Raw genomic sequence first — 9956 nt, 5'->3', positions numbered from 1 at the left:
ATTCCCTATTTATTACTTGTTTTTTCAATACAGTACTCATCTTCAGTTAGAATCTACTTACATTATGTAACAACTAGTGATGGACAAATTAAGCTTCATGAAGCACTTTATATTTTCTGTAACTCTTGGTTTAAAGATGCAGTGGAAATGTAATTAAATTTATCTTTTAACCAAGAGCACCAACTAGAGGAAAAAGCATCACAAGTGTTTCATGAGGCTTCATTGTCCTATCACTAGCAACAACCCATTCAATCGTGTTTCAACTAGCATCCATCAGCAGAAAGTGTGAAGATGATTTGAAAATGTGTTTAGTACTGTTCATGCAGTGAGTAGAATTTTGTTATAAAGTGTATATGTAGACTACAAGTTAATCATGAACCTTGGTCTCCCAGGTGTGGAATTGAATAAACAACTCTTATTTAAATGACTGTCTGTGACCGTTAATACAGTCAAATCTATTATAATACGATGGAAAACACAAAACATTTCTGCATTCCAAAGACTTTTAGTAAATTGCAATTTTATTATACTGATGGGAAAACACAATTGTTCAACATAGAAAATAATAGTGGAGTTCTGCAGTGTCATTAGGTTGAACAACCTCCTCAGTTTTGTCACATCCTTTCCAGAATCTGCGGCATCATTTATTCCAGGCAAACATCTATTAGCAATAATGGGAGTGGCTAGGTTGGTGAACACACGGTATGTAACACTTTTGATGCTATCACATAACCTTTAGCCAAATAGTTCATGATTAACATGACAAAACTAAATACAGGAAACATATCCAGTCTTAATGGATAGCAAGTGCATAATGTGCGATCCTAGTAGACTGGCAAGGCCTCTGGTGAGAGATGCACAAGTAAGGCAAATGCAGCTACGCACATACAGTGTAAGACACGTGACACATAGGGAACTATCTAATCTACATCTCTGTGGGGTCAAAATGTACATGTAAAATCAAGTTGTGGGGTCATGCTATTTGATACACTGCAGATATTTGGTAAACGGAGGTACTTTAGTTGGATATATATATAAAGACTTGTCAAAAATCAAACCACTCCCAACTACCACTCATTTAGTGTATAAAATATGCATTCAACTGATGAATGTATTATGAACTGCACACTCAAGGTGGGTAACAGAACCCAAAGCAAGGAACAAAGAAGAAGGCTTCATATGTCCTGAAACGTTTTTTTTTTTTTTTAGCAATTACAGGTACTGAAACTTCGTCACACAAACAAAGCAGTAGACAGGCCGGGCTGGGCAGTCAGACTTGTTTAACTGGTCCGAGATCAGGCTGAATGACTCCGTGGCAAAGATGACGGCAAGGATAGTTGGTATCAGACAAGACGGCGAACGATAGAAAAAGTATCATTATAAAGCATATCGCACAAATAAAAGGGGAACATTTACGAGTGAGGCCAAGCAAGATGAAGTGAGAATAACTTATGTGTAGTCAGATTCACACACAAAAAAAAAACAGTAACAAAGTCCCAACTGAGAGTCATTTTGCTGGAGTTAGAAGAGAAAAAAAAATCACTACTTTGTCCTAACCCCACTGATGTTCATTATAAATCTATACGAGGTAAGATAAAGAGTAAGGTAAAAGTATATTTTATATAGGTTTACAAATTCTGAGCCTTGAGCATGTTCTACTTTCGTTTCTTATCTGCAGCCAGGCGACAATCGCCAGCCTGCCTGTTTGTCAATACACTTAAGTCTTCTTCTTCAGCTCCTCAAAGCGTCGCGTGAGGTCATCAAAGTCGATGTCATCCGAAGTGGTGGTATTGCCGCCCAAGGAGTTTGCCGGGAGTGTGTCTGGGACCGAAGGAAGTTCTGGGAGAGCGTTGTTGTCATATATTTGTGATGAGAGACCTGCAGCGGAACATGCGGAGGCTGTTAATATTTTGAACAAACAAAAAGTGAATGCGATCAATCTGGGACACATGAAAAGTCTAATGGAGCAACATGGCCAGAGTCAAGTGAAGTTTTCCATGACATTCAAATGTAATGACACTATGAATATAAACAATAATTGGTAGGTCTTACCTATGGACTGGGAAGGAAGAGAGTTTTTTATGTCATCAATCTGAAACAGAAGGGTTGTTTGTGACAGCATCATGTTAAGAGTATACATATGTTACGTTTGTTAGTGTTTACAGAAAAGAAACAAAAGTAAAATGCTTGTGGGGCTCAATGAGAAAACCACCACCTTGAGTCTCCACTGCAGCACGCTGCTCAGTCCAATCTAATCCCAGGTCAGTTAGTGGGACTTACTGAGTTGTTAGTGCTTACAATACGTACAAGCCATTCGTGCTTCCTACTTTTGCGCAAACAAAGCAAAATAAAATAAAATAAAAATGGCTACTCAGGGAAAGGGGCACAAGTGCGTGCAGAGTTAATAGCAAAAGCTAAGTGAACAACTCTTCCCTGAGTGATGCCCTGCCCTGCCCTGCCCTGTCCTGTCCTGTCCGTCCATCTGTGGGGAGCAGGGAGGGGTCATGGATGGGAGGAGTTGGGTGACTTACAGACTCGTATGTGGGGGGAGAAGTGGGCAGCTGAGGGGGCTGCCCTCCTCCCATGCCGTGCGGGAAACTGTTGTAAGCTCCAACGGCTGGATTGAACGGTTCCTGGAGGAAAACATGAGCAGGATTTGTCTAAACATTATGACACTTGCACTCATCTGCTGGGAGGTGAATGGAGATATATACAGTTGTGCTCATGAGTTTACATACTAGGGGTGGGAAATAATCTTTTTTTTTTTTTATGCATCAATCGTCATATTTAAAAAAAAAAATCTGAATCAATTCAGAGTATATTAAAAATAGATTTTTTTAAGTTTTGTTGTAATATTGTACTTTCAATTATTAAAATATAGGATACGCTAAATCAGATTAATAATTTTAAATATGTTTTTGTAAATGTATCTATGAGAAGTTAGACATTTCTTACAGCACGTTTTTAAATTTGTGTTGACACACTAATGTAAACCAGGCCACTTTAATAAAAGTCCGTGTGAAATATAAATCTTTACTCTTCCTTGCGTTCTACAATTGTTTTAAGAAGGTACCAGTGTTTTACATGGACTATAAATGTCAGCCAATGTAGTAATGCATCGGAATCTAATTGAATCGTGGGCCTGTGAATCGGAATCGAATCGTGAGGTGCCCATAGATTCCCACCCCTATTACATACCACTACTGCATCGCCTTTTGTCTTTTACATTGAAATCAAAATAATTCAGAGCTATGTTTTTGAAAATAGTAAGCTTACTCCTTTGGGAGTTGGATAATTGAATGGTGCCTGCATGGGCATGGGCATTGGCATTGGCATGGGCATGGGCATTGGCATTGGCATGGGAGGAGCAGTGAAACCTCCTCCTCCTCCTCCTCCTCCTCCTCCTCCTCCTCCTCTTCCGCCACCAAACTTCTTGTCATTGTTCATGTCAATCAGGTCTTCATGGGAACCCACTTCAGGCTGCCAAGTGAAAAAAATGCTGTGCCGGTAACTGAACAACATGACAACATCCTGATTACTGTGCCTTCTTCTATTCTTACCCGGACCATGGCGTCGGGTTCATATGGCACATTGTAGTTCTTGGCTATCTCAATCAGGTAGCGCTCCACCAAAATCTTGGGGGGAGCCTCCACACTCAGTTTGTGCATCAGCTGCAAACATAGCAAACATTTGATCAGACTTGAGGTGCGGGCATATTTCTTGACTGAACGGAATCGAGGCAGTGATAGGAGAGAGAGAAAAAATGCCAACCCTTTCGTTGACTGTTCCAATCTGGTTTGTCCTGCACAGCTTGCCATACTCCTTGCTATATTTTACACACAGCTGTTCTGACACCTGGAAGATTTAAAAGTCAAAATGTCAAGACTGAAGAAGACTAATATTGGTGCGTTTCTTCTAATGAGTGCTTACCATTTTTAATTCAACCACCTCTGACTGAAGCCGAGGAGCTGCCCAGATAAGAGTGGACACTGCCTCTTGTAATCCTGGATCCAACTCCCTGAAATGGCAACCCAGCAATTATTGGAAAAGTTGATTAAACATAAGGCATTTTGATGCCTTATGTTTCCACATCTTACTTCATAGACTGAATGAGGCCGAAGCGTGTCAGGAGCAAGTCGCAGTAAAGCTCCAGGATCTCCATGGCTTCAACCATGTAGTCCTCTCGGATGATGTGCTCCACGCGGATTCGCGCCCGCTCATCTTTTCCTGATGACAGGTATTCCGAAATCTCCTTCCGAGCCTTTTGAGCAAGCTCAGCTTCATTTGAAATTGTTGAAGGAAAGACGAGCAGAATGTGAGTCAAAGCATTTGTGTGGTTATATTGTGTCAGGACTCACTCTTCTTTTTCTCAAGGAGTTTGAGTCGGTTGATGACAAGCCGGAGGTTGACCCTTAACCTCTCAGATTTGAAGCCTCCTGGCACCATGTCTGCGGGGACGTCTCTTTGGTAAAAAAAAAAAAAAAGAAAAAGAAAAAAAGCCATACGACTATATCAGTATGCGTGTATCCACCGTTGAATGGTTAGCAAAAATGGTCACTCGCGCATTCTGATCAGCAACATAACTAAACATAAAGGAGTGCGCCCAAAAAATCGATTCTCATAAGAATCGCGATTCTCATAAGAATCGTGATTCTCATTTAGTACGACTCAGAATAAATTTTAAATGTCCCCAAATCCATTTTATTTAAATTATTTTATACTGTCTTGCCTTTGTCTGTGTGTGCCTTTATTTGGAGCGCCGAAAATGTTGTACCCGATTTGGCCACATAGGGACAGTGTGGTTCCACGCGGTCTAATACACTGTTAAGTTGTAGCCACAATAGAGAGTAGAAGGAAAAGTCACAATCAAGTTATTCCAATAAAAGCTGTTTTTTTTGCAGTGTGGAGCCTTCATTTTGAGTGATAAAAGTTCCGCGAGTAGCGCGCTAATTAGCATTAGCGAGTCAGACTGGAGTAGATCATTACAATTCCTTTCACATCTATAGATTGAAGCAAAAATTATTGTCAATCAAATCATTTTGAATCAAAAATCGTTCTTAATCGATTCTGAATCGGATCGCAGACCGAAAAAAATCTGAATTGAATCGTAAGACATTCAAAGATTCCCATCCCTACTTGTTTGTGTTTTCTACCTTAGCATTATCCTTATGACGTAGAACTGATATCTTACAAAGATCAACTAAACGCCTTATAAGACACAGACCACACAGCCCAAATTTAGAGTCGACCAACCCACCTCAAAAAATTCAGGCAAGTAAGGCCAGTTTTTCAAATCCATATTGTTTATTATATATGTTTCTATGCTTCTGCTAAATTTGAAGTAAAATTACTTTTTTTGGGGGGGGGCTCAACAGTTTAGCAGGTCCCTTCTGATACTCAGACCCGCCACAATGGTTTATATTTTCCATCGCTTCCGACATCAACTACAAAAGCCTCGAGATAACAGGCATTGCTATTCGTCCCATATTTCAAGGTATCAGTCCCCGCAACGCCCTTGTGGTCGCGTTTTACCATCAGGAACTAGAAATTAGAAGAATAGAAATTTACCATTAATTTCATGCAATTGAAAAGAAAGTGCCATATTGGGATATAAAGGTCTTTCTTTAAAATTATCTGTCTTTTTTTGCGGAAATGTTATGTATCAAAAGTAATAGTTGTATCAATATAGGCAACTACTCAAGAAGTGAGCACTCGTATTGGTATCGGTTTGGTTTGAAAAACAAAAAAAGTGGTCTTGAACATCTCTAGCCTCCACAATTACTATTTTTTTGCATGGCACCTATTAGAGAAATTATGTACAGCAATATTAGCAAATATATAGACTCACTTGCTGTATTTTATATGAATTTACTAAAAGGAGGCCTTCCATTTTTTTTTTTACATTTATATTTTCAATTTAACATTCACTGTAGTTTTCAAATTACAATGATTTTTTAGATTTACTGATTGATTCCCGCACCGTATGCTACTATTAAATTAAATGGTACTTCATTTATATAGCGCTTTTCCGCCATACAAGGGCCTCAAAGCGCTTTACTTTTTGACTACTCATTCACCGACTGATGACGCAGCATCAGGAGCAACTGGGCGTTCAGTAATTTGCTCAAGGAATTTTCAACATGGTCGCCTGGGATTGAACCCAACCTCAGGGTTCCAAGACGGACACTAACACTGTCCACCCTAAATAATAAATTAGGAGTCAAATTTTGTATTGTTGTCTGTTTCTGTGTTTAGCAAGCTTCTTGAAAGTAGGATAACGATCAAGAAAGCTAAGAAAGTATGAAACTCGGATTCAACACAGGTTAACTTGTCACACCTCAAATTTTGCCCCCACTGACTTTGCATTGAGACGTTGGCCAGAAATTGTAGAGCTAGAAATAATATTTCTCACAGGATAATTATGCTTGCTTCGATGAATTTGTCTGATAATGCTGGAACTTTTAAAATGGAAACACACACACATATCTGATTTTAAAAACACACATTTACCATCGTCCTCACCCACGTCCCTCCACTTCCGTGAGTCACTCAATCATGTGAGTGTGACAAAGCCACGGCAGAAAAACATAACTCCAAATACAACCGCAAACTAAAAATACTCTGACTGAAAGGAAAAAGCCAATTTGCACAGTACTTAAACAGTTAGCATAAACATTAGCCCGCACGGTGTCCAAACGGCGTCGTGTTCTTACAACCCGATACGACATTGCTCACATTTTGAAAAGTATACCTGACTTTTCTAAACCTACAGTAAAACACGCGTGGATGCTACCAAAGTTGGCTCTAAGCAAATAATGGTTGATCAGTCTTGTCTGGCATCTGGCTAGCCGAGCTAGCTCTCGCTCAGTGCTAAAGAGTAAGCAACAAAATGTCTGAGACACAATGTGGTGGTTTTCACAACACTAATACGTCCGAAAACTGTTAACGGTTCAGTTAGTCGCTGATCATTCTTTGTCAATAACGTACCTGTCAGTAGCAGTCGAGTACGGAACTCAATGTTTGTGTCTGTGCTCCGTCGCCGAGTTCACTTCCGTGATCATCTGTTGTGACGTCATGGTTTTTTATTTTTATTTAGGGAGGGCACTGGAACACAATGAACTATGCGAAGTGACTCATGCTGATGATTGATCTTAACGATGACGTAAAAGGTTTGGGAAAGTAAGATATTCCCCATCTGTGATCTTATCTAAGAGATTTGACTTTGTCGGCTCCAAGAAAGCAATCTTGCTTGTGCCAGCGTATGGTATATATAAATAAAAAAAATACCATTAACAAGCATTCATGTAAAGTGTATTTTTCATTTATTATCATTAGCCAATTTAGCTTTTAAAAAATCAGTCACAACATTTGCAAAACTATGGAAACATTGTTTTGACAGAGTGACTGATATTTTTCTAGAGCACTATGAACTATTTTTAGCAGATTTTTTTTTTACGGTGCAAAAAATGGCTATTGAAAACCATAACTTTTGTGGAACGTGTTGCAAATTCTAAGTTAATGTTTATTTGCACACACAAAAAAAACAATCAAGTTGATAAGTTTGAACATAAATGTATGTGTTTGTAGAGTACAATTAAACAGGTTGGACATGATTTGCAAATCATTGCATTCTATGTTTAACACAACTTGTAAGACGGTGCTACACCAAGCCTAGGGTGTTCTATCAGAAATCTGTATTGCCCCAGTTTAGACCCACCAGGATTTTATTTAATATTACAAAATATATTTATGAATTATTTCCTCAGTCCCCCCTTAGTAGACACCCATCAGGAGAGAGCCATGCCTGATCTTACCGTACTTCTACTTGTGAGTAGCGTACTGTACTTGGTTTTTTGGGGGGGGGGGGGGGCGGTGGGGGGGGGGATAATAGTCCAAGGTGAAAATTTCAGAGGCCTATCATCTTGAAATGCAAAATGTATGAAAGAACATTTATTAGCGTACTGGGGTGGTCAAGTGTCCCCCAGAACTGGTCCTGGGTTATTAAGTTTTTTGTTTGTTTTTTAATCATTTTTAAAAATAAAAATTAAAAAAATCAGGAGGAGCCTTGGTCAAATTTTATATTTCACAGGCGTTTTATTTTGAAAGACATCATCAGATTTGTAATAAAGTATTTTTGTCAAGGTTGTTGTTGTTTTGAGGTCGTATTGCATCTCCTTGAACTGGACCGGTGCTGGGATAACAAAAGGCACACCTCAGTGTTTCTAAAATCGAGGATTACAGTCAAATTGGCGAATTTCAGATTTATTTCTAAATGCATCAGATCTGAATGAAAGTGCTTTTAAGAAGAACTGGACTACTGTACTGTACTCATGGGAGAAAAAAATATATGAATTTTTTATTCTTATTTTTATTTTATTTTTTATCGTGGGTAGTGGTCAAAATTGCAATGTCTGAAGCATTTTAATTTGAAAGATGTGAATGAAAGTACTCTACTCCTAAAAAATTAATGATTTTTTAAAAATAAAATAAAAACTTGAGACGGTCGTTCAGTAACCAGAAGGTCGGCTGCTCGATCCCCGCTCTCCCCAAGTCATGTGTCCTTGTGTCCTTGGCCAAGGCACTTCACACACATTGCCTAAAGTCCTACTCACACTGGTGTATGGAAGGTGTGAATGTTTGGTGGTGGTCAGAGGGCCGTAGGCGCACACTGGCAGCCACGCTTCCGTCAGACTGCCCCAGGGCAGCTGTGGCTACTTAAGTAGCTTACCGCCACCACAGTGTGAATGGGTGAGCGCATCAATAATGTATCCATTCCTCTGTACCGTGTCTAGAAAAGCGCTATATAAATCTGTTGCATTATTATTATTATTATTACTATTATTATTGATTGAAGGCCTTGGGTGGTGTAGTGTTCTATAGAACTGGACTGGTTTTAGGATAAGAAAGATTTTTTAAATCAGGGTGATGGCAGTCATTAGTGCAGTGCAGTATTGACTTTTCTAACTCAACTTCAGAACTTTAGTGAGTGCAAGAAGTTCCCAAATTACTTGTTTCTCTTTTATTTTGAGGAAGGCCAACGCAGTTCGTTTTGACGGCGGCATGTTTACCGCACTACTTTGGGCTGTTACCTTTTTCTTTTCTTTTTTCCTGCTGTGAAGTTTCAGCCTCCACACTCTTCCCCGAAAGGACCAGTATACAAATCCTGTCTTCACTTAAATCGATCAAGCCATTTTACCGTATCGCGCATTCTTATTTGAGCAGTCAGGTTACATCCTAAATATTTGAGGCTGGATGTGTACTTTGCCACGTTCACAGCCATCTAACGTAACAACCACTATTTGCTTTTTTGCAAAGAAGTTTTGAACCTGCTTCCTCGATCGCCTCCATTCACCGCCCGGGCTATACGTACCTGCTCGATGCATCTTGGCAACCGAAAAAGCACTTATCCATTTCATCCACATGTAAATGTGGACTTATAACTACAGTTAAGTACTGTTGTAAAACACGATTCACAATTCTCAAACTATCAAGCGATCGCAAGCTTCGTGATTGCTCTTGGATGACTTGTGCCATGTAACAGGCAAATGTTTGTACTTTTAGATTTGTCTTAAAGTTTGCAATACGCTTAACCTTTATGGTTCATCTATAAAGAGGAGATGATCATAAAGAGAACAATGACGTCACTGGAGCTCATTCAAAGACTGCTTAGGAGTCGGACATTTTTTATAAGCAATGTGGGCTTTCTAGCAATCTATAAATGCTGAAATATATAAAGAAACAGATAGGGGTGTAATCACTTTGCTATTTTACTTAATTACACAAAATGTTCCATCTGATCACTTGTGTTACTTACAATAGGCCTACATAATCAAATCACTCGGCATCCATCCTCCATTCTTAGTGTTTGGGATGTCAAACATTAAATGTTCAATGAGATTTCATACTGCCCAAGGCTTAAACAATACACAACAAATCTTTTGGCAACCCAAGACTTC

General features: G+C 39.2%; 1 protein-coding gene across 2 annotated transcripts; it reads right to left on the bottom strand.

Annotated features, from left to right (window-relative positions):
* Positions 1-500: 500 nt before the first annotated feature.
* ist1 (IST1 factor associated with ESCRT-III) lies at positions 501-9548 on the bottom strand. 2 transcript variants are annotated; one of them, XM_086070970.1, is made up of 10 exons: positions 9371-9548; positions 4359-4462; positions 4098-4278; positions 3931-4018; positions 3772-3855; positions 3561-3671; positions 3277-3480; positions 2532-2633; positions 2053-2092; positions 501-1878 (listed from the first exon to the last, which is right to left on the bottom strand). In XM_086070970.1, the coding sequence occupies exons 1-10, from the start codon at positions 9532-9534 to the stop codon at positions 1718-1720; spliced, it is 1239 nt and encodes a 412-aa protein (XP_085927096.1). In that variant the 5' UTR covers positions 9535-9548; the 3' UTR covers positions 501-1717. The 2 variants fall into 2 exon arrangements, with proteins under 2 accessions (XP_085927096.1, XP_085927097.1); XM_086070971.1 differs by lacking the exon at positions 9371-9548 and adding an exon at positions 6988-7125.
* Positions 9549-9956: the final 408 nt, after the last annotated feature.

The sequence above is a fragment of the Leptonotus elevatus genome, chromosome 3, assembly GCF_054856555.1.
Source record: "Leptonotus elevatus isolate MCC_2025b chromosome 3, RoL_Lele_1.0, whole genome shotgun sequence".
In the NCBI taxonomy this organism is placed as follows: domain Eukaryota; kingdom Metazoa; phylum Chordata; class Actinopteri; order Syngnathiformes; family Syngnathidae; genus Leptonotus; species Leptonotus elevatus.
The sequence above is the reverse complement of the archived record's forward strand: the minus strand, read 5'-3'. Positions and strand labels throughout refer to the sequence as shown.

Coding starts and splice junctions, on each gene's coding strand:
- ist1 (XM_086070970.1), bottom strand. CDS start 9,534: ATGGCACAAGTCATCCAAGAGCAATCACGAAGCTTGCGATCGCTTGAT. Junction 3,856..3,930: donor AGGTGGTTGAATTAAAAATG/GTAAGCACTCAT, acceptor TAAATCTTCCAG/GTGTCAGAACAGCTGTGTGT. Junction 2,093..2,531: donor CTCCCCCCACATACGAGTCT/GTAAGTCACCCA, acceptor CTTCTGTTTCAG/ATTGATGACATAAAAAACTC.